General features: G+C 46.5%; 3 protein-coding genes and 1 pseudogene across 7 annotated transcripts in view; 3 read left to right on the forward strand and 1 right to left on the reverse strand.

The window, feature by feature from the left end:
* Positions 1-939: 939 nt before the first annotated feature.
* On the forward strand, positions 940-1904 carry LOC309842653 (RNA transcription, translation and transport factor protein pseudogene; annotated as a pseudogene). The gene has a single exon. The product of its transcript is annotated as an RNA transcription, translation and transport factor protein pseudogene (transcript).
* Positions 1905-2064: 160 nt separating this feature from the next.
* Positions 2065-10818, forward strand: CFAP144 (cilia and flagella associated protein 144). Its single transcript, XM_082687163.1, has 5 exons — positions 2065-2189; positions 2403-2588; positions 5811-5870; positions 7805-7908; positions 10626-10818. Exons 2-5 carry the CDS (start codon positions 2456-2458, stop codon positions 10734-10736), a joined length of 408 nt encoding a protein of 135 aa, XP_082543289.1. The 5' UTR covers positions 2065-2189; positions 2403-2455; the 3' UTR covers positions 10737-10818.
* Positions 10819-16330: 5512 nt separating this feature from the next.
* On the reverse strand, positions 16331-24479 carry EBNA1BP2 (EBNA1 binding protein 2). The gene is made up of 9 exons (XM_082687167.1): positions 23950-24479; positions 23783-23866; positions 23427-23596; positions 22458-22581; positions 20927-21016; positions 19159-19234; positions 18633-18726; positions 16622-16784; positions 16331-16512 (listed from the first exon to the last, which is right to left on the reverse strand). Exons 1-9 carry the CDS (start codon positions 24013-24015, stop codon positions 16462-16464), a joined length of 918 nt encoding a protein of 305 aa, XP_082543293.1. The 5' UTR covers positions 24016-24479; the 3' UTR covers positions 16331-16461.
* CFAP57 (cilia and flagella associated protein 57) overlaps positions 24268-24486 on the forward strand; it is a 69989-nt gene continuing 69770 nt past the window's right edge. For 2 of the 4 annotated variants that reach the window (XR_014299717.1, XM_082687164.1), the window contains exon 1: positions 24268-24355. The gene's annotated coding sequence lies outside the window, so the exon portion shown is untranslated. The remainder of the gene's footprint in view (positions 24356-24486) is intronic. The other 2 variants (XM_082687165.1, XM_082687166.1) reach the window with 2 other exon arrangements.

Here is a 24486-nt window from a genome sequence, read left to right on the forward strand (position 1 = left end):
TAACTACAGATTTGGAGCAAAGCATGTCACAGAGAAAAGCTGGACTAGGGACTATGGAGTTCAGTAACTTTTTGGAAGAAGCTCACTGTACGTGAGCTCGTTATAAATAGGTCCTCTCCAGACAGACACAGGGGAAAGAGCCTTCCAGGCCAAGGAGAAGGAGTAGCAGGAGCTAAAACAAGGAGCCATTAAGGAGCTAGATGGGTTCAGGCCTGTCCCAGACCTACACACATCCTTGAATATGCTGTGTCCTTGAATGAATGCATGGATAGATGAATCAGTGAAGTACTTAATGGAAAAGAGCATGGGCTTTGGAGTCAGACTGTATTACATGAGGTATCTGGAGTAGTCAAATTCATACAGAAAGTGCAATGGCAGTTTCCAGAGGCTATGGGGGAGCAGGCCATGGGAAGTTGTTTAATGAGTATCAGAAAATTCTGGAAATTGGTTTCATGCAATGTGAATATACTTAACACCACTGAATTATATCCTTAAAAATGATTCTAATGGTAAATTTTATGTTGTGTATTTTACCACAATTGAATTTTTTAAGTAAATAAACTATAAAATCCCCAAGTCCCTTACATCAGGAAAGTGCTCTTCTTGGGATACCTGAGTGGCTCTGAGGTTAAGCAGCAGCCTTCAGCTCAGGTCATGATCCCAGGGTCCTGGAATCAAGTTCCACCTGGGGGTCCTAGCTCCTGAGGAGCCTGCTTTTCCCTCTGTCTGTCATTCCCCTGCATGTACTCACACCCACTCTTTCTCTCTCTCCCTGACTAATAAATAAATAAAATCTTTAAAACACTCCCTCCCAAAAGTAAAGGGTTCTTCTGTCTATATTATCCCACAGATGATAAGGGCCAGAATACCTTGTCAAACTTGAAACCTCCTCTGTTTTGTGAGACAGACATTGAGAGTTTCCTTTCTAGTCATCTGCTTTAAAAAGGGAGAGGTTGGAAGCCCAGGAGACCAGAGCGAGACGCGGGGACCATGTTCTGACGCAAGCTGATGGCCCTTGACTACCACAACCTGGCTGGTTTCAACTGCAAAGATGAAACCGAATTTAGAAACTTTATTGTTTGGCTTGAAGACCAGAAAATCAGACACTACAAAATTGAAGACAGAGGTAATTTAAGAAACATCCACAGCAGTGACTGGCCCAAGTTCTTTGAAAAGTATCTCAAAGATGTTAACTGTCCTTTCAAGATTCAAGATCGACAAGAAGCAATTGACTGGCTTCTTGGTTTAGCTGTTAGACTTGAATATGGAGATAATGCTGAAAAATACAAGGACTTGGTATCTGATAACACAAAAAATGCTGACAATGCAGCTAAAAATGCAGAGTCATTGATCAATTTGGATGTAAATAATCCTGATTTTAAGGCTGGTGTAATGGCTTTGGCTAACCTTCTTCAAATTCAGCGTCATGATGATTACCTGGTAATGCTTAAGGCAATTAGCATTTTGGTCCAGGAGCACCTGACACAGGATGCAGTTGCTAAAGCAAATCAAACGAAAGAGAGCTTGCCTGTTGCTTTAGACAAACATATTCTTGGTTTTGAGACAGGAGATGCAGTTCTTAATGAAGCTGCTCAAATTCTGCGATTGCTGCATATAGAAGAGCTCAGAGAGCTACAGACAAGAATTAATGAAGCCATAGTAGCTGTTCGGGCAATTATTGCTGATCCAAAGACAAAGGGGAAAGTTGGAAGATGAACGTTTTAGGATTTCAGCTTCTCACCTACTTAGTACAGTTGGGAACCATGTATGCTCTGGCATGTGTTTGGAAATCAAATGTCACATTTTCAAGGGAAGAATCCTAGAAATTTGACTATGTTCTCGAGATTTACCATCATTGCTTTTTCTTTAATAAAGTTCAGGAAAGTGGAAAAAAATCAAAAATAAAAAAAATAAAAAATAAAATAAAAAGGGAGAGGTTTTTGGCGATTCACAGACCTGTACCCCTGAGGATAAAAATATTATGTTTATTAAAAATTTTAAAAAATTATTTTTTTTTTTAAAGGGAGAGGTTTCTGACTCCTTCCCAAATCTGTTTTAGGAAATGACTGTCCAAGGTGAGGTCCAATCAAGTCCATTACCTCCTGGGTCTGCTGCTGGATTGTGTCCTCTCCTGGCGGTATGTGGGGTTGGTCCTAGGAACCAGGCTGGATCTTGAGAGGCTGGGCAAGGTGAGTCGTCAGTCAGGGTTTGGGCTTAGGAAGCAAGCGGGCTCAGAAATAAGGTTCTGGAAGGTGCGGACGGGGTGGGGGGATGGGCGGCCCCCGGGAGGGTGTATTGGGGGGTGGTTGTCGAAGGGAGGCTGTAATCTGGGACGCTGTTGCCGGGAGACAGTGTGGGACGCGGTTGCCTGGAGACGGCGCTCCTTCCTGCTCCCTGGCCAGCGTCCGGAAGGCAGGGAGAAAGGGGTAAGAGCGCACCCAGCACCGCCAAAGCCATGGCCGGACGCCAAAAAGAGAAAGTGATCCCAGACGAGGTCCACCAGAACCAGATCCTGCGGGAATTATACCTCAAAGAGCTTCGAACCCAGAAACTCTACACACAGTACCACGTGAATCCCCTCCGCAAAGGTGAGGGGCGCCCCGGGGCGGAGGTAGAAGACTGGGGTGAGCTTCCCCAGGAAGGAGGGGCCGTCGGGGTGCGGGATGGGGATGCGGGGCTGAGCACAGTGGAAGACGCCTTCTCTGACCTCGCCCCCCTCCCTAGATTTCAGAAGAGGGGAGAATAAGGGGAGAGTTTCGCTCCACATCCCACCAAAAACTTTAATGTATTAAAACGCACACACATCGGGGCGCCTGGGTGGCTCAGTGGCTTAAAGCCTCTGCCTTTGGCTCAGGTCATGATCCCAGGGTCCCGGGATCGAGCCCCGCATCAGGTTCTCTGCGGGCAGGGAGCCTGCTTCCTCCTCTCTCTCTGCCTGCCTCTCTGTCTACTTGTGATCTCTGTCTGTCAGATAAATAAATTAAATAATCTGGAAAAAAAAAATAAAATGCACACACATCACTATTAAATAGTATTTTTGTGGTCAAAAGGTTGAAAGACTTTTTGAAATTTTGCTTTCTAAATAATTACATCTTGTAGGGTTTTACGTTCTATTTCCTTGTTATGTTTTGGTTTGTTGTTAAGAAGCTAGTTGTGTTTGTGTTGCTAGTTGTGTTTGTGTTGTAAATAAGCTAGTTTGTTTTTCCAGGCTTTTCATATTGTCTTAAATGTTGGGAAAGTTCAGGGGGTGGGGTGGTGCTGGGCTCAGGGCCCACAGTGCCCCTCTGATAAACTGGCCCTGCCCTCACTCCTCACCTGACACATTCCTTGAGCAGTGCCCCTGAATGCCGGTGGGTCTCAGATGGAGTCCCAGACCCATGCCCCCAACCACCACCCAGCTCTCTTCCCCTGGACAAGCTGTGGGTCCCTTAAACTCCCCAGCTGGAAAACTGGGGGCAGGTGTCCCCCACCTGCCGCTACTCCAGAGGATCTTGTTTGAAGAGAAGGTACTGCAATCGTTTTTCTGTCCCAGACTGAAGCCTGGAAGTCATCCTCAGTCTCTCCGTCACTGCACACATCGAAGTGGTCGCAGTCCTGGCTATTCCTTAACATTTCTCTCACCCGACCGACCCTTCCAGTGTTCTGACATCAGTGAAAGACTGTGGTGTTCGTGAAGACCTCTCCACCTGCACTCACTTGCTTCCCCCTTCTAATTAGGGCCTGAGTCCAGCCCTCTCTCCAGCCTCCCCGCCAAGCCTCAGCAGGGCCCTTCTCACTTCTGTCCGCAGTGATATCGGATGGGCTCCTAACTACCCTCTTCCTCCAAACTCTCTGTCCCCACACCACTTCCTGCTGGAGCGATGCTAAAAATGAGTTCGATCCCATCAGTCCCTCTGTAAGACTCTCAGGGACCCCCAGCTTCTGAACCAAGGTTTAAACCAGTCAGTGCATAAGACCCCTGTGGATCCGGCTTTGCTGCCCACCCAGCCTCCTCGGGACTCCTCTCCCCAGCCACACACTGCTCCTTTAATAAATATTTTAGTGCCTATTCTGCACCAGGCTCCCTTCTCTCCCAACACATCTCAATAAGTGGATTTCCTAAATACATCACACCTTTCCCCATCTTGTTACCTTTGTAATCATTGTTTCTTCTTCCAGAACTTCTCTCCCAAATTCTGGGCCCAATTCACTGTAGTCCACTGCAGCTCAGCTATGCAGAGAAAATGTAAGGTCATTTTCTAGATAAAACTTGTATATATTTAAGTTCTAGAACATGATGTTTTGATATACATACACAGTGAAATGATTACAAGAGTCAAGCTAAGTAGCATACCCATCTCACAGAGTTACCCTGTGTGTTGGGGTTGGGGAGAGAGCACAGGATATGTAATGTCTTCTTCTTTTTTTTTTTTTTTCAGCATAACAGTATTCATTGTTTTTTCACCACACCCAGTGCTCCATGCAATCCGTGCCCTCTATAATACCCACCATCTGGTACCCCAGCCTCCCACTTCCGCTCTCGCCACTTCAAACCCCGCAGATTGTTTTTCAGAGTCCATAGTCTCTCATGGTTCACCTCCCCTTCCAATTTCCCCCAACTCCATTTTGCTCAGAACTCACCTGGTTTTCCCCTGGAGCTCCCAGCCAATTTCAGGAAAACAAATCAGCGGTCCAATTCTGTTTAAACTTGGTGCATTTCCACAATTTAAATTACCTTTTCGGGTAACGTTCAGTCTTTCTAGGTCTCTGAGCTCATGTCCCTTGGGTACACGATTAGTGTGATCCATTGGGATAAAGTGAGGAAATACTAGAATTAATACTCATATGTCTGCTAGAATTTGTATTTAGGTTTACTTTTAGATATAAAGTAAGAAATTTTACTGCTCATAGTACATAGAGACATATAAATACACATGTATTAGGTGTGCGCTCAGAAGTTTTTTACTGGTAGGAGTCTGAGGTAAAAAACAATTTTGGAGACCACTGGTTCCTTCTGGCTTCTGCTCATTTCCTACTACCCTCCACTTAGCTCACTCCACAGAATTATTCTGGTCTTCTCGATGTTTCTCAAACTCACCAAGCTCACACTTGGATTCCCTCACTTTATGTGGAGCTCTACTCACATGGCACATTTCCTTAGAGACCTGTCACCCCCACCCGACCATCCACACTCTACCCATGTAACGGGCTTTACTGTTCTACAGCTCTCTTGTTTTTCCCAGGTATTTATTTGTTTATTGTCTGTTACCGCAAATAAGAAGCTCAGGGAGTACAGGAACTGCCTCTGTTCACAGCCCTGTCTCCTGGGCATCGGTTATTTTGAGTTGAATGGATGTCTGTGGATTCTGCACCTCTGCGATCACACAGCCTCCAGGAGATATATCACCATGGGTCTAACCTTGTTTGGCTACCTGGTGTGTCTGCATCCCTGTAGGCCAGTACTCTTTGAGAGAACATTCAGCAACAATGAAACGTTTCATAGCTGTGCTGCCCCGATTGGGAGCCATTAGCCCCATGTGGCAATGGAGCCCTTGAAATGTGGCGAGTGTGCCTGTGGAATGGATTTCTAAGTGTATTTAATTTTAACCATTCAAATGCAAGTAGCCACATGTGGCTGATGACCACTGTCCTGGACAGTGCCACTCTGGACTGTGAAGTCCCTGAGAGCCTCATTCCCTGGTGCCCAATACAATACCTGACATGTGGCAGACACTCAGAAAAATGCTCAGCAGGTGTCTGGCTCGGGTGAGTCGTCAAGAGGGCGGGATGTTAATGTTGTAACGTCAACCTGTGATGCTGTTTTTCTCTAGTTCACACAATCACCAGAAAGCCCATGTCTTGGCATGATAACCTGGAGGAACCTGCAGATGGTAAGTCCTGGGCTTTGTGAACACCACCGATAGAGCCCAGATAGGCAGCTGGCTGGAGAGAACTTTCAGGGTAGTGTTAACTTGGGGCAACATTTTGATCATCTGAAAAGTGGACTCACACTCGTGAAGCTCACAGGAGACCAATATATTCAACCATATGGCCAGTTCATTGACTGTCAGGCCAAGAAAAATGCTCCTAATGGTCTTAGCAATGCATTTATATATTCATTCATCAAACATTTCGCTGTGACAAGCAGAGGTTCTGAAGTCATTTTAATGGAGTTCAAATCCTGGTTCAGCCACTCATTAACAGTGTGGCTTTGGGCAAGTTTTTTTGCCCTCCCTGAACCTATCTCTCTGGTTGTTGTGAGGATTCAACAGAATAACCCAAGTACTGAGAGCATAGAACAGTATAGTACATGGTGATCAGGAAATGCTATTACTTTCATTATTACCATGTCACTCTGATGGGGCAGGGGGTGGGGGAGGTAGAGACCTCACACCACAGTGAAGGAGACAGATGAGTAAATAGAGAACAAAATTGGGATGGCAACAGCAGAGAAAAACAGGTGCCCTAGACAGGTCGTGGAGTTCTGGGAAGTCTTCTTGGAGGAGGTGGTAACAGGCTGAGGTGGAGTAGGTCAGGTAGAGAAGACCAGAAGGACGTTCTGAGTTATATGGAAAGGCGCAGAAATGAGAGACAGCAGCACGGCCCAAGGAAGCGGGTAGCTGGGCATGGGGTAGCTGGGCATGGCTGTGGTCTCCAAGTGGGCAGGTCCACACTCAGGAATGATGGGAGAGGTATTTGATGGAAAGCCCAATCCTTCCTGGCAAGCTCGCCTCCCTCCCCCTTTAGAGTAGAATTTGATGGAGCGAAGAGGTAAAGTTTCTCTAGGAGGACAGGGTAAGAAGGTGGAGTGGGCAGGAGGAGGGAGGATCTCAGAGCATAGCGGAGACAGCCAAGCGGATCGACTCCTAGAGCTCGTCAGAGGAAGTGGGATGTTATCTGTGGTGAAGAGACCAGCCCAGCTAGAAGAAGGGAGAGGAGCTGGGGCTGGGCAGTGGCAGAGAGAGTAACAGGCAGCGAGGGACCTGAAAGTGAGCCAGGAGTGTACTGCAAACTGTTTATATCACAAATAAGCTCAGCCCGGGGCCAGGTCTTCATGCTCAGTTGTCTTGCTGAAGTAGATATTGGCCTCCCCATCTTCCAGATGAGCAAAGTGAGGCCCAGAGAAGTTAAACCCCCCATCAAGCTGGTAGCGAAAGGGCCAGGACTGTCTGACTACGAAGCACAGGTTCTTATGATTGTCAAACTGCCTCTCAAATTTGAGACTCGATAGGGTGGAAATTAAAAATGAAATCTTTGTAAGCCCGCAAGCTGTGGAGTTACAGATCGGCGTGGGATTGGCAGCCATTCCTATAGCCATACGGAGGATTTGGCCTGTTTACAACCCTCCTCCTCACTCTGCCATAGCCACATTGGCCCAGCTTGCTCGTGCCTCGGGGCCTTTGTTCTTGCTGCCTGTCCTGTGCTTTTCCTCTGCCTCTGTCTCAGGGCTGGATCCTGCTTGGCATCCAGACCCTGGTCTCCACCTCTGCATGCCCCTTTGCTACCTCCTGCTTCAGCTGGCATCACCCTCAGATTTGCTTGTCCCCTTGGTCATTGTGTACCCTGTCGCCCCACCAAGACCACACACTTCAGGAGAGCAGGGACCATGTTCATCACATTGTGCTCTGCCTTTGGGGTCCAGAAGAGTGCCTGGTACAAGTTTGTGCTCAACAAATATTTGTGGAAAGATGAGCCTTGCAAGGCCTTGGCAGGGCCCCCAAGTCTGGGCACTGTGTCTCTAAGGAAGCCTGTGGTTTGAGTAAAGGGCATAGGAACTCTCGGCCCCAAAGCATGCCTCCTCCATAACTCATGCCTACTTTCCCAGCCAGGTTTCTAAATCTTATCCACCATGCTGCCCTCGGGCCAAGAAAGAAATACACAGAGACACAGACCGAAAGCCAAGAAATTGGATGGGACTCAGAGCCCTTGGTAAGTGTGGCTTCTTCACCTAGGAAGCAAGAGGCAACAGAGGCCATTGGTTAAGAGAACAGTAGATGAGGCCAGACTGCCTGGGTCTGAACTCTGGCTGCCACTTACCAGCTGTGTGACCTCGGGTAAATCACAAAGCTCTTCCGTGACTCCATGTCCTCAGTGTAATATGGAGATAGCAGAGATACTACAGAATGCGCTAATTTGTAAGGTGCTTAGAGCAGTGCCCAACACATAGCAGACATCATCTAGGTGTGGACCAGACAAAGCTTGCTGGTGACTGCCTGGGTCTACTCTGCCAGTTTCTAGCAGGGTGGTCGGCACATCACGTGACCTCACAGAGTTCCATTCCTTTATCTATAAAATGGGAACGCTAGTAACATGCCCCTTGTTGGATCGGAAAGGCCCGGGAGCTGCCAGGAGCCCGGGAAATGGGATCATCAGCGTGTTGTCACCCTGCAATGAGACAGGGCTTCTGGTACGAGGACAGTTTGAATTTCCTGCCACATCTGCCTTTTTACTTGCCCACGTCTTTGATCACATAGACCGTCTTAGTTTTTAAGTTAAATGCGCCAGCCTTTTCCGTCACTGTTTCTGGGATTTGTGCCTTGTTTAGGAAAGCCTTCAATATTCAGAGTAGTCAGGTGACTAGCTTTCCTTCTAGATTTCTTTCCAAGTTGTTGTGTTCTTTTTAACACTTGGCTTTTAGTCTATCTCTGTATTTGGTGCCTGATGTGAAGCTGGAGACGCTCTTCCTCAGCTACGGCAGAACGTCCTGCGGCCCCTCAAAAGCACCGGGATCTCATACACCCCGTCTCCTTAGTGGATGCTTCCCGCAGCCTGCCTCCTGACCCCAAACCTATACTCCTCCGGGAAGTCCTCCTCGTCCTTCAGGACTGCTAAGGAGCCACCTCTTTATAAAGCACAAGTAAGGGATGTGCACCCCACACTCCCCACCAGGCAGATTTGGGCACCTTCCCCTCCTGCTACTGGGGCACCGCGTGCCTCCAGCTTCCGCACCAGTCAGCTCAATTCTGTGTATCAGTGTAACATGGTGGCTCTAGAGCCAGACAGCTGGAGTTCAAATCCCGGCTCCACCACTTTCTAGCCGTGGGAACTAAACCTCTCAACTCCCAGTTACCCATCTTAAAAGGGGAATAATAATACTGGCCCTTGAAGGCGTGTTGTGGGGATTAACAGAGACGCTGTGTCTAAACTGCTTAGGGCAATGCCCGGTTGTCGTCCTCCACTGAGCGTGCACCCTTCCCAAGACCACCACATCCTGTGGTTCTTACCTTTCTACTCTGGGGCCTCGCCTTCTCTTCCATTTATACAGCTCCAGTCTGGGGTGTGTGGGTCTGCTGCAGGGCTGCTGCAGGGAAACTGGAAGAAATAGCTCGGGAAGGAGGGAAGGAAGGGGAGAGAGGGAGGAAGGGAGAGAGGGAAGGATTGATTGAGTGAAAAGCTTCTCCTTTACAACAGCTCCTCTTCAGATGTGGGGCTCACCCTGAAGAGAGGACACTGGGAGACAGGAAGTGGGTCCAGCAGGAGCACTCCACCTTCCCAGAGGGACTGAGTCCCAAAAGAGCCGTGCTTAAACAGACAGAGGAGGAGGATGGGTGGGGGACTGACTTAAGAGTGAATGGGGGGGGGGTGCGCTGGAGGATTGTGAAGGGAAAGACAAATTATCTGAGTTACTCAACCAACATTAAAAATTACTATAAAACACAAATAATTTAATTCGCTGTTCTTCATTTTCTTAAAGAGGAAAGGCTGGGCCCCATGGGTACAGAGAGGGCATGTGGAAATGCATCTTTGACCCGCATGTCTCAGGGCAGGGCCAGTGGGGGTGCCCCGGCTAGCCCTGCCCCGCTCCAGCCTCTCCAGGCCTGGCCGATAAGGGACTGTGTGCGCCAGCCGTCAGCCATCGCTGTGAGCTGTGTTGGGTCTACAAACAACGCCACGCCTGTTCATCACAAACATAGGGAACTGTGCTGTCGGATGGCGCTGGTGGCAGAGTAAGAAAGTACAGGCCCCAAAAGTTAGATCCAGGTGTTGTGCAGCCATAAAAAGGAATTAAGCCAGAGATTCAGAGTGATATAACTGGGGGCCGAAGAGGCTTGATCAGCCCGAATTTAACTTAGGGCTCCCTGCCCTCTAGCAGAACCTCACCCTGGACAAACAGACAACCCCAGTCCCAGTACTTGGACACTGGGGAAGCCACACTCAAACACCTCTTGGCTTCTGCTCTCCTAGTAACATTTGATGGAAATGTATCCTTTAATTGCCTGAGTTCATCTTAGAGCTTCTATCAGATTTATGTGTCTGAGTGCTCGCCCTTAGCCCTCTGTGTAACCACATCAACGACATCCATTCTTTCAGTGACAAATGTGTCCTGAACCTCTAGTGTGTGCTGGACACTGTTCTAGGTGTTGGGGATAAGCAGTGACTGAAACAGGTATAGCAGCCGCCCTCCTGGGGCTCACGTTCCAGGGGACCAAGAGTCCAGAGGTGTGGCCTCCAACACAGGTGTGGGAAGGGTAGTGCAGCAACTTGGCCTACATTATAACTGTTTTGATGTAAATGCTGTCATTTCCATTCCCAAACAAGGTTGCGCCAGGAGATCTGGAGATGGCACACTGGAGCCCAGGTCCTTGCAGTGACGTGGTCCTTTCCCCACAGAGGCTTCCTTTTGATGCCTGTGTTCTCTTATCTAGGTCAACCCGGAACGTGATGACCGCAGGCTGAACCACTTCAGGGTCTACAACGATATCACGCTGTACAAAGCTAAAATGTGGAGCTTGGGAGAAGATGATCGCCACAAGTAGTCTTCCAGCGGTGACGGCGGCCCTGTCTTCCATACCCAACGTGTGTGCAGCTCAGATGAATAAAGATTACTTTCAAGCCTCAGTCTGGCTTTTCCTGAGTCTCACATTTCTCCTTTCTGCCCACGTCCACTGCTTCAAATCCTCGATCTTATAAACCAGTGGCAGAATTCCAGGTTAAGATGCAAACAATATTCCCTCTGAATATTCTGAATAACTCTGAATTCCCTCTGAATATTCCCACAATATTCCCTCCTCAGACCCCAGTAAAGGACAATGAAGAGACAAAAATGTATGAATGCGAGACTGGGAGAGGAACATCAGCATCCAAGAAGACTGAAGACGTATTTCGGAGATGGAAAGCTGATGGAAGAAGGTGAGGAAACCACACATAGGACCCGCTGAGTGGAACACCTCGGAGCACAGAGCCCTGGAGAGAGGTGCAGGACTTGGAGAGAAGGGGTGTGAAGCACGGAACCAAAAATGGACACTGGCATAAAGAGCATCTCCCCACACACCAACCAGGCATGGAGCATCGCCCACACTGGAAGCCTGCTCTTGGAGAAATGGGGAAAGCCCAGGGCTCAGGGACAGTGCATGAAACACAGGGTAGGAATGAGGTGTGAGGCTACAAACGATGAAAATCCGTGAAAGGAAGCTTGACCCCGTAGGCCACACATATATTGCATTTTTACCTTGGGATTGAAGCCGAAAGGTGGTTCTCCAGAGAAATGAAATGGCTCTAAAGAAATCCCCCCCCCCCCCAATGTACTACCATTTGAAGGTCCTGAGGAGAAAGAGGCAGCGAACTCCAGGCTGCTGAGCACGCGGAGATGTGGGGGGGGGGCACCCCAGAGCACATAGAAGCCCCTTGCCCACCCCCACTTTGCTCCATGTAGCTCTCACCTTTGGCTGTTCTGAGTTATGCCTGAAAGGGTGAAGCTATAGATCGCTGAGATCACTCCTGCTTTTGGAACCTGACAGCATCGAACGGAAGTCTGCAAATCTGAGTGGACTTGCCCTGGGAGACCTTTTCATAAAATATGGTGAGGACTAATCATTAATGACTACTCGGGCATCTAGAAATGTGCCCTTTTGCTATAAGGGACCTGTGCTATCATAGATCTACGATAGACCTGTCCCTGGTTCCTGACACAAAGCTCTAAATCCCATATCATTTCCTGAGAGGGTGATAGGGACACCTTTTATTCTAATGAGGCAACCCTTAGCAGCCTCTAGGTAGCTTCAGAATGGGGGCCCACTCACCAGAAAGACCAAACCTTGGTTAGAAACTTGGAATTTTAGCCCCACTCCATCTCTAGGGAGGGAAGAGGGACAGAAGATGGACCATCACCAATGGCCAGTGACTTAATACAATCATGCCGACCTAGTGAAACCACCATGAAAACCCCTAAACTCAGGGTTGGAGAGCTTCAAGGCTGGTGAACACGTCAAGGGCTGGGTGGGAAGGTGTCATGCCCAAAAAGGGCATGGAAATACCGAGCACCCTCCCTACCTCCATACCTTTAGAACATTTTGTCAAAATATTAAGATCCCCTTGTCTGATTTTTGGCAAGCAGCTCATTTTTCTGGTCCCGCACTACTGTGCAAAGTGAGGACAGCCTGTGTATACAGTAATAGCTTCCTCTCTCTCTCTTATGTTGAGTTAGTGAATGTGTTATATTTCAAGGAACAGACCTGCAGGAGCAGGGAGAACAGACCTGCAGGAGCAGGGACAGCTTTCAGAGCCAACAACTCGGTGATGAGAAAGAACCAGGGATCTGATCTACTTTATAATTTACACAGGATCAGAGTTAGACTCACATCTCTGCCTATTGACTGCCTTTTACACTCTCCTTGAAATACAATCTCCAAGATGAAGGGATTTTTAAAAGCTCATCAAAGTACTAAAACCCCACAAAACAGATAATCATGTCAAAAAAATGGGCAGGAGACGCCTGGGTGGCTCAGTGGGTTAAGCCGCTGCCTTCGGCTCAGGTCATGATCTCGGGGTCCTGGGATCGAGTCCCACATTGGGCTGTCTGCTCAGCAGGGAGCCTGCTTCCTCCTCTCTCTCTGCCTGCCTCTCTGCCTACTTGTGATCTCTGTCAAATAAATAAATAAAATCTTTTAAAAAAAATGGGCAGAAAACCTGAACAGACACTTCTCCAATGAAGACATACAAATGGCTAACAGACAAATGAAAAAATGTTCATCATCACTAGCCATCAGGGAGAGTCAAATCAAAACCACATTGAGATACCACCCTACACCAGTTAGAATGGCCAAAATTAACAAGACAGTAAATAATGTGTGTTGGAGAGGATGTGGAGAAAGAGGAACCCTCTTAACACTGTTGGTGGGAATGCAAGTTGGTACAGCCACTTTGAAAAACAGTGTGGAGATTCCTTAAGAAATTAAAAATAGAGCTTCCCTATGACCATGCAATTGCACTACTGGGTATTTACCCCAAAGATACAGATGTAGTGAAAAGAAGGGCCACCTGTACCCCAATGTTCATAGCAGCAATGGCCACGGTCACCAAACTGGAAAGAACCAAGATGCCCTTAAACAGATGAATGGATGAGGAGGATGTGGTCCATATACACTATGGAGTATTATGCCTCCATCAGAACGGATGAATACCCAACTTTTGTATCAACATGGATGGGACTGGAAAAAAGATTCTGTTGAGTGAAACAAGTCAAGCAGAGAGAATTAACTATCATATGGTTTTCCTTATTTGTGGAGCATAAGGAATAATGTGGAGGACATGGGGAGATGGAGAGGAGAAGGAGTTGGGGGAAATCGGAGGGGAAGACGAACCAGGAGACACTGTGGACACTGAAAAACAATCCCAGGGTTTTGGAGGGGCAAGGGATGGGAGGTTGGGTGAGGCTGGTGGTGGATATTATGGAGGGCACAGATTACATGGAGCACTGGGTGTGGTGCCTAACAATGAATTCTAGAACACTGAAATTAAAAAACAAAAAACAAAAAACGACTGTTACATGCAAAGAAAACAATAAAACTAGTTATTTGGTAGACTAGATTTTAAAACATTAAACACATTGAGAATCAACTGTTTTGTTTATAAAAAACAAAACAAAACAAGTGTTTGCCTGTGTTAATGTGTACAGGACACGGAGCAAGTTTCCTCTCCATGCTTTGGTAAACTGTCTTCCTCCTAAGTTTGGAGTTGGTTCTACCACGTCATCAGCCTCAATGCCCGGGGCTGTAATGGAACACAATGGGAGGCTGATACGGCCTGCACCCCGGTGATACTTCACAGGCTGACATGGTAGAGGTGACATGATGACTTCTATGAAGTATATCTCTGAAGTTTAGGACAGTGATTCTATTTGTTATCCAAGAAAAAAAAAAAGGAAGAAAGGTAGGTACACAGTTTTCAATTCTTTCTTTAAAAGTACTAGCAGTAATGAGTTACTTTTGGCCTTACCAGTATGAACTGTTAACATGTATTCTCCTTTCTTAAAACTCTCAATATGTTCCACACATAATCCAAAGTCTTGAACCAATTCTGAGGCTCCTTATTTGAATTACTATGCATTAGCCCGGGCACTAAGAGTGTAGATTATCAAAAACAGGTCAGGGTAAAACATTTTGGTCTTCTGAACACATGACCTGTTTGCTCAGAATGTTGTTAACTAAAATGCATTTACGAACACTAAGTTCATTGTTTTTGTACCAGAAAGAATCATATGGAACCAGAAATGTCCTTTTTTATATACCAATGATGCTACAAAAAAGGAAACAATGTGATAATACATTATTTTTTCTCCTTAAAAATATATAGTTCTCAGGTATTTCCAGCTGCCTTAATGTATGCTTTCTAAACTGGAATGGAGAAAAGAAAGACAGGTAAACAAACTTCCTACCCTCAACACAGAGTAAAACCCAACATGCAATGTGGCTTTCCTACCCATGTCCGACCTATGTCTCACCACCAGCCAGCACCTGAGTACCTCTCAAGTATGTACCATGAAGGCTCAGACATTATGGAAAGCCCCCCAGCAAAATAATTCCAAGCAGGTATAAACCCTTACCATATGGCAGGCAATGTTCTAAGCATTTTACATATACTAACTCATTTAAAGCTGACAGAAACTGTATTTGGTAGATATTCTTCTCATGTCTATACAGAAATGACATAGCACAGAGAAATTAACATGCCCAGGGTCAAACAGCAGGTAAGCAGTAGAAACAGGTGTTCAACCCAGCAGTCCGTGCTCTTGACTTCCATACAGCTCGACATGAAAAAGGGGGATCATAATGAACAGGGAGGGGCTGGGGGAAACCCAAGGAAACAGAATGAAAGGAACAGAGGAAAACTTAAAAAACCAAAATCAAAATTCACATTCTGAGATAAGAGAATAAAGAACTGGGGGTAAAATGGAAAATGAAAGCTAAAATAAATATTCACTAAATGATTAGGAACAAAAAATCAAAGAAATCTTTTCTCTAAAGTGGAACTAAAATACAAACTTAGAAGATCATCAGAAGGGGTTCAAAATTTGACCAACAGAAACTCCAGAATTGGGATGCCTGGGTGGCTCAGTCGGTTAAGTGGCTGCCTTTGGTTCAAGTCATGATCCCAGAGTCCTGGGATTGAGTCCCACATCGGCTCCTTGCTCCGTAGGGAACCTGCTTCTCCCTCTGCCTCTGCCTGCCACTCTGCCTGCCTGTACTCTATCTCTCTGACAAACAAATAAATAAAATCTTTAAAAAAAAAAAAAAAGAAAGGAAGAAAGAAAAGAAACTCCAGAATTAGAACAAAGAAAATAGGGAGAGGCTATCAAATAAAATTTGCCAGAACTGAAGATCTAGCATCCTTCCAAATATCCTCACCAAAGAATAATAACAGGTCCATGCCAAGACATGTCCTCATGGAATTTCAGATCACAGGAGAAGAAAAGATTCCAGAGAGAAGAGAAGGAATGGCAGCAACTTTTCAGTGGGGAGAGGAGGCAGTATGCAACAATCTCAGGGCAACTCCCACCAACCAAACTAAAGGCAACATCAGAAAGGCAGGAGTCCCAAAGGTCTCTTTCCTAGAAAGATACTAAAAGACGGTACATAGAAAAAGAAGGCATAAGCTAAGATGGGAATGGGATCCAGGAAATAGACCAATCTAAATGGTCTAGAAGAGACAGGGTGAGAGCTATATGACAGACCTAGGTTAGAGCAGGAAATTATAAAGTGGATAAAATGACATGTGTCTAGGGAAAAATAAGGATCTACAAGGAAAATTAGGCACACTGAAAAAATACAAAATAATAATTAACTCAAGGAAAACCCAAAAGCTGTACCACAAAAGAAATTTTATCCTAGTACATCTGGCTGACAATGAAGGTATTTAAACAGTCACAATGATATAACCACTGACTCCTGATTTATCTAAAATCATGATACAATTAATTAGGATGAGGTAGGTCTAAGTTAAATCTTCATCTATCATAAAGGAACAGCAATTTGGACTCAAAACCTAAGTAATCATCAATAAATAGCAATCTTACTTAATATGTAAAAGTAACTTTTCCACCTTTTATTACTGAGTTTTTAACCAAGATTCTATGTTTCTTTGAAAATTTTTTAGTTTATTGGAAAAACTTTTTACAAAAATATTCCAACAGAAGAAATACAACTGTCTAGTGAAATCCCAAGCCTGCAACCCCTTTTCTTGGTTCTTTGTGTATGAAGATGCTGTTCAGCGTGCTCTGCTCTTCATTTTCTCTCTTGTCCGTTTTCCAGGCCTCTTCTACAGAAAAAAAAAAAATACCACAGGTGATCACACAGCAACTTGGCCTTCTGCCCTAAGAAAGGGAAGGGTGCAGGTAGGTATGGGATAGGACCCATGGCTCACTTACATTTGATCCTTTCTTCCCAGGTCTCTTGAGGCCCTTGCCATGAGCCGTCTTGGCCCGGAAGCTGGATACATCATCATAGCTCTCACGCGTGTTCCACTTGGAGCCTTTCTTCTTTCCACCAAAGCCAAACTTCTGGTTTTTATACCGCCGCTTAGCGTTGGGCCTGGAAAAAAAGCAGGCTTACGGGTCACCCACGGCACTGCAAATCCTGATGATTCCCATGGCCCACCAATACCCTTATTTTCCAGTCTATAAGCAAAAGCTCTTAGATGTTACTGTTACCCAGAATCTCATCCCTGGCCCTACACCCTTAACTCTAAAAACTCCCCAGGCAAGCCCATCTACTTATGGTTTTAACTACTGGAGCACAAAAACAAAACAAGATCCAAGAAAGGATCCATATGTATCTTGTGGCTCAACATTTATCTCTGGAAAGCTTCTTCTATTTTAACTAACTCTTGCTAGATCATTCTCAGATGTTTCTACTCCTTTCAAGGATAGTACATACAGTTAACATTCAAATGTAATATATTTTAAAAACTGGTCATCCCGTAGGAAGCTCAAATTCAGCATATCCAAGATCACACGCCATCTCCCTTCCTAGCCTGGTTTCACCTCCTGTATATGAACACTGACTCAAGGATGGTGGTCCTCCCACCTATTCCAGCCTCCCAGGCTAGAAACCTGGGCACCAGTCTTGATTCTTCCCTCTTTCACTCTCTACGCCCAACACAATTACAGAGTGCTGCTAATTTAACTTCTTGAATATTTCAACCCGTTTTCTCTTCTCGGCCTGTTACCACCTTCAGCTCATTATCATTACTCTCCGGACTCTGTAGAAGCCCCCTAGTCAGTTTCCCTGCCTCCCTCAGGTCCATCCTTTAACACAGTTAAACTGTACCACTGTACCACTGTACCACTACAGTTTTTCAAACATATGACTATGACCTGCTCATTATTTTGAGTAAAGCCATCAAGGTCTACCTCACTGCCTACTGGATAAAACCCAAGCTTCGGAACAAGGCAAACATTGCATCTGTGACTCAGCCCAGGCACCCCTCCAGCTACATCTCACCTCCCCGAGACTGCCCCACACTGCACTCCCCACAGTACCAGATGCTTGCTATTCCTCATACACAAACCTGCTGCTCTCAACTCTATGCTTCTGCTCATTTGCGTTCTTCATTCTTGAAGCTGAAACCTGTGTCTCTCCTTTTCTTCTGGTTAATTCTTCTTGCTTATCCTTCAGACTAGGCTCAGGTGGGACCCTCCTCCAAAGAGCCATCCTCACACCCTGATCTCCAGACCAGGTCAGCTATTTCTAAAATGTGCTTCTGCACTATGTCTTAAATGCCTTTATCATGGCATTAATATATTCTACAGAAATTATCATTTCCCCCAGGCCTGGTGTCCAGGGATGCATAAAGGTAAACTAAGAAGAAAATAATAATATCCACCATTAGACCTTTAAATCTGCATAATGCTATGAGGGCATACTATTTTCTCATTTTCACAGATAAGGCAACTAATATTTAGGAAGGTCAAGTAACTTGCTCAAAGCTACCCAAAATGGCAAACTCTAGACCCGAACCCTACGTCTACACTCCAAACCATCGTACCGTGAGATGTGGAATCAACTTTTACTGAGTATTCACTTAAAATGTGCCAAGTCCTTATATCACCCTACTTCAGGGTTTTGTTGTTGTTGTTGTTGTGTAGTTAATTATTTTTTAAAGTAAGCTCTATGTCCAACGTGGGACTTAAACTCATGACCCCAAGATCAAGAGTCAAATGCTCTACCTGACTGAGCCCAGCCAAGCGCCCCCTAAGTCACTCTACTTTAACCTTCCAAGACTGATAGGGCTAAAAGGACCATCCCAAAGGCCCATACGCCTTGGCCACAGGCGGCACTGTGCTCTCTCAGCTCTGAGCCCACTCCTGGGGAGTTCCCCACTGTACTCAGACTGCTTGCCCAGTACCCACCACAAAGCCGAAGCAAAACCCCTCATACCCCTTCTTCATCTGCTGGCCTTTTGCTCCTTCCTTCGTTCTCCGTGCAACAGGCTTCTGATCTCCCTCAAGGAAATCCAGTTTATCAGAAAAGCCTAGGGGTGAACAGGTACTTTGATCAGCACCAACACATTTTATTTTTTTGAAGATTTTATTTATTTATTTGACACAGAGAGAACAAGCATAGCACGGGGACTAACAAAGGGAGAGAAAGAAGCAGACTCCCCGCTGAGCAGGGAGCCCAATGCAGGGCTCGATCCAAGGACCCCAGGATCATGACCTAAGCAGCAGACCCTCAGCCGACTGAGCCACCCAGGCACTCCAGCACCAAAACATTTTAAGAAAAGCTGAAGCTTCCAAAGAAGGTTGTTACTTGCTAAATCAATTTTAAGAGGCACATTCTGCTCCCCATGCTGTCCCAAACTTTAGGTCCAACGGTTTGAAATCAATCAAGGCTCTACAGCAACAGGTGTTAAAATCAGCAGCTGCCCCCACTCTCCTGTATCCTTAGAGGGAGGTATACTGACCTTTCTGATATTTCTTAATGGCATTCATCATATGTGTTTTCTCTCGCTGCCTCTTCTGAAGAACCTCTGTTTGCACCTGGGACATGAACACAGGGCTGTCACACCCACTCCAGACCATCATCCCCGTGAGTGTCTCCATCGTCTTGGTAACAATGCTGTGCTACCATCCCCACTGAACTTTTACTGTGTGCCACAACTATGTTAAGGCTCTAAGTATATTCTTAGTTTATCTCCTCAACTACCCTGTGAAGTAGAAATTCCTATCACCCCCCCGAAAATGAAGCACAGAGAGTAACTTGTGTGAGTCACACAGTTAGAAAGTGCACAGCTGAATTCACACCCCGAGTCTGCACTCTTACCCCATTCCACAATCCTACCTACAAAACTAAGTCTAGTTTTACATCTAGATCTAGGCCTACATCCAATTCTCAGATTAAGTATCTAGCCCCTACTGTTAGTAAGCAAGAAAGTATCAACAGAAACAATCTCGCAAAAAAAAAAAAAAAAAAGAAAAAGAAAAAACTAGCCGTAAGGACAAAAGCAGAGGATTCCACTCAAAAGCAGGGTTTCTCAATATCAATTCTACTGATCACTTAGACAGGATCACTCTCTACTGGGCGGTGGACGGCCTGTCCTGGGCATTGTAGGACACCTAGCAGCTTCCCTGCTGTCTACCCACTAGATGCAAGTAGCACTCTCCCCCTCAAGACATGACACCAACAATGTCTCCAGGCGTTGCTAGATGTTCCCTGGTAAGGCAAAATTATCCCCAGTTGAGAACCACTGCCGTGACATTTCTTCGAATAACAAATGATGAGTTAATAGGCCCAAGTAAAAGTTGTCTTTGCCTTTGATCAGTTGGGTTCTGTTACTGCCAACTATCCAGGTCTTTGAGTTGACCTCAGCTGTCAATCACCAGATCGATACAATACATGCACAGCTGCCCTTCTGCAAAGAACAGGATGCTGATCTACTCTTACTCCTTGGAGGACCTGTCAATGACGTAACTCCAATATGGAGAGCAGCTCAGCACCCCAGACCATGAACGTTTATGCCCAAAATGTTGACAAAGTCTGAACACTCGCGCTGATCCTCCCCACACTCACTTCTTCCCACAACCCTGACTTTAACTCCTGTCATCTTCTTTCCTAAATGGCCACGAAATAAAGGAGAAAAACCAAGAAGGGTTTCCCTAGATATTACGGTAGAACTCAGATATCCATTGGTCAAGCACACAGGAGCCATTTTTCTCCTCAATTGGATGACAATCAATAATATGGTTCTTTGAAAGGCTTTTCAGTTATCCAGACCAGTGAGTGATTCTCCAACACTGGATGCATTTCAGAATCACATGAGAAGTTTTTGGGGGTAGGGAAGACAATACACACAGATTCCCAGACATTCTGAAACCTAGAAATCTGTTTTGAAAGATTTCCCCCGGTGATTGTGCTGTGAGGTCAGGTTTGGACCCCACCGGTCTGGACCCACTCCTTCACTGCACAGATGTGCCAATGAAGCCCAGCAAAATGAATTATTTCCCAGCAGTGACCATGCCCCGCCACCACCACCCGCTGCCAACCGCTCATCCCTTGAGACCCTGGTATCAAGGAAAGATGGTGTTTATATCCAAGCACAGACGGCCTCTTTGAGGAGAGATAATCAACACAAGACGGAACACACACACACGGCACAGAACCAGATCTGACCCCGGCACCCCAGCCTGATGGATACTCGGCCTCATTCTAAGCCCGCACACTCTCCTTCTCACCTTCTTCCCGTATTTCCTAAGCGCCCGCAGTTGCTTCGCCTTTTCAGACTTCTCCATGGCTGCCTGTTTAGCCTGCAGCTTCTGTCGAATCTAAAACACAAAATGTTGTCAGCTTATGTTATTTGAGTCTGGCCCGACCACTAATTAAGGTGCACTGGAGTGGGACCAGATCTTCCCAGTTCTGCAAACTAGGGCTCAAAGGAAACTTGGACAAGAGGCCCAAAGGCTGAACACTTTGTCCAAGATACCGAAAGCATCAGCAGTAGAACCTGAAAGGGACCTTCCCAATCTCAGTGTGCTGTTTGTTCTGTTACGCAAAGCTGCCGGCTTGCATTCTGCCAGGAGAAACGAACTTCTCCCCAACCCTACTGTCTGCAGACTCGTGAAACCAGCATGCAGCCTCAGTTCCCTTCTCCAATATACGAGATACATGTTAAAAACTCAAACCAGTATCCGGTACCCAGCCTCTTCCATCAGATCAGCCAGTTCAGTCAAAGGGTAAGCGCTCGTCAGGATAAGTGTACAGAGATATGTCTGAGCTCATCTCTAAATTAGCTTCCCCAAGTACCACTGAGACAAGAGTTCCCTAAAATCCAGAGACCCAACTATTGGAAGAGATCTTGGATTAAATTCTGGCAATTCTCTTCCTCCCAAAGTTAAATGAGGGCCAAGTTCTGTCTAACTGGAAATTATATTACATCTGATATTAATTAGTCCCTCATCTTAGAAAACACTGAGGCCCAGAAAAAAAGGAACTGTTTACAAGTTATAGTCCCAGCCCGTGACAATGGCAGAACAAGAAGTGTGTTTATTCTACACACCATACCATGACCACACCAGCTAAGAAATGCAAAAGGCCATCTTTATCTCTGAAACCACAGTTCTTATAGTACTTCTCCTCCCCTTAAATGTTTAAATTAGGGGGAAAAAATCATCCTTATGTTTTTCTAATTGGCGGTGACCGGCACGAGTCTGAAGTAGACAGTTCTAGTAATTGTCCTCTGACAACCACTTCCCTATTATTGGGCTTAGTCTTTTTAAATGTAGTAGGGGGGCACCTGGGTGGCTCAGTTGGTTGAACGTCTGCCTTCAGCTCAGGTCATGATGCCAGGGTTCTGGGATTGAGCCCTGCACCCGGCTCCCTGCTCCACAGGGAGTCTACTTCTCCCTCTGCCTTTCCGCCTGGCTTGTGCTCTCTCTCCCTTGCACACTCTCTCCATCTTCCAAATAAATAAATAAATAAAATCTTAAAAAATTAAAAAAAATAAATAAATAAATGTTGTAAGAGATGAGGTGCCTGGGTGGCTCAGTCAATTAACTGTCAGCCTTCGGCTCACGTCATGATCCCAGAGTGGGGAGCCTGCTTCTCCCTCTCCTTCTGCCTGCCGCTCCCCCTGCTTGTGCTCACTCTCTCTCCCTCCCTGTCAAATAAATAAATAAAATCTTGAAAAAAAAAGTTACAAGAGATAAGTCAGCTACCCACACTTAAGTATAAAGTCTTCGCTTTCCAGAGTAAACCTTTGTGTCTTACCTTCTGCATCTGTTGATCAGACTTGGCCATCTCTGCAAAATAGTCAGTGGGCCTCTTCGTAGGGACTTTGAGCTGATGGAGGCGGGGTAATACCGCCAACACTGCAGCCTGGGCCTGCCGGTAGCTGAGGATGGAGGACAGTGTGATATGGGACAAACTGGGCAATAAGCTAAGAGAAAGAGACCTTCTATTCCTTCTCACTTGCCTATCTGACAAGGATAACCTCAGAGTTATCCATGATCAGAAAAATTCTCAACATCTGACTTCCACCAGCAAGAACACACACACAAATGCAATAAAACCTCTTTTACTTGGTATCTAGGAGAAATTTAGCCCTTTTTAGAAGGGGAATTCTGCTAAAAAAAAAATTTTTTCATTTAAAAGAGTGACCGCACTTGGGCTACCTGGGTGGCTCAGTGGTTAAAGCCTCTGCCTTCAGCTCAGGTCATGACCTCAGGGTCCTGGGATGGAGCCCCGCAAAGAGCCTGCTTCCCCCTCTCTCTGCCTGCCTCTCTGCCTACTTGTGATCTCTCTCTCTCTGTCAAATAAATAAATAAACAAAAATTTTAAAAAAAGAAACAATGTGGTTTAAAAAAAAATAAAAGTACCCATCAACTTACAAACTAGTATCAATTATGAATTCTTATGTAATCACTGGAAAAAGTTCACATAAGAACCTACCAGAAGCAAGTTTTTGTTAAAATAACTGAAAGTACAAAGTAACTCTAAAACTAAATACTTCGAAATAAAATTTAAAAATAAACTGGACTTTGAATTATAACTGGTGGACCCAGCAGGCGCTTGTCTCAACCACGCACAATCTCCTTAGCTCTTTTGAATATTAAGAAGCCCTCTTTCTTACTCTCAGGCTTATGACAACGTCCGAGGAGTACAGGTACACTACTTCCCCCGCAGCCCCCTCCCTCCAGCACAGGGACCCATAATTCCCACACCTGAAAACAAACATACAAGCTCATCTCCCGCTGGAAGTCATCTTCTGGATCAACAGCTTTCTGATCCTTATTCTGAGGTGTTGACTGAGGTCCACTGACTTCCGGCACGGGACCCAGGGTCACATCAAGCCTTTCAACCCACTCCAGATCCCGCTTGAATTCAGCCAAACACTGCTTCAGGCCACTCTAGGAAACCCAGACACAGAGCCAGCATCAAGGACACAGGCCAACCCCCACAACCGGGTCGGGAACTGACCCTCCTGGCACTGCGCAGGCTGAGTCTTCCCTGGGACAAGAACTCCGCCTGAGAAGCACAACAGTGTCTCATGAGCATCCCGTGTCCCAGGACCCCGGCCGGGCGTCCAAGCTCACCACGTCGTTCACAGCCTTCTTCGGCCCCTCCAGCACGACATTGAGGCCTGGCTTCAGGAGTCCCCGCGAAAACGCATCCTGCAACTGCAGAGTACAGTGGGCAGTCAGCACCGGGGGAGTGAGGACCTTCTCCCGCGCCCTGCCCCGCGAGCCCGGCTGACACCTACCTCTCGGTCTGTGACCAGAGAATCATCAGAATCCGAGTCCGAACCTGACAGCGGGGGAGTGTCCATGTCCCAGCGAGTGCGCGCGTCCACGCTACTCTAACTCGCCGGATGGCCCGAGGCCCGCTCGGCCGACCAGTGGCGCCTCTAGCCGCGACTGCCTGTCCCCACCCGGTGCTCTCACACCGCGGCCCACGTGGACCAGAGCGGCACCAGCAACCACTGTTCTCCGCAGAGGCTGCCCTCTTCGACAGGGACTTCCGCTTCCGGTTGCAGAATCACACTTCCGGTTTGCCGTTGCTATAGGAACCACCCCGGCGTCTGAGAGAGACAGGATTGCTTGGGACCCGTAGGAGTTCTACCGCTGGATACACGAGTAGTCTGGTGATCCGGAGCGAAAGAGCGAAAGGTGGGAGCGCGTAGCTGGGGGTCGTCTGGAGAAGCAGGCGGCCAGGAGGAGCGAAGGAGAGGGAGAAGCAGCAGCCCGGGGCAAAAGGGCGTGAGGAGGGCGCTGGAGGGGCGGGGGGAGCGGAGGAGGGC

This window comes from Mustela nivalis (assembly GCF_964662115.1).
Source record: "Mustela nivalis genome assembly, chromosome: 10".
Classification (NCBI taxonomy): Eukaryota; Metazoa; Chordata; class Mammalia; order Carnivora; family Mustelidae; genus Mustela; species Mustela nivalis.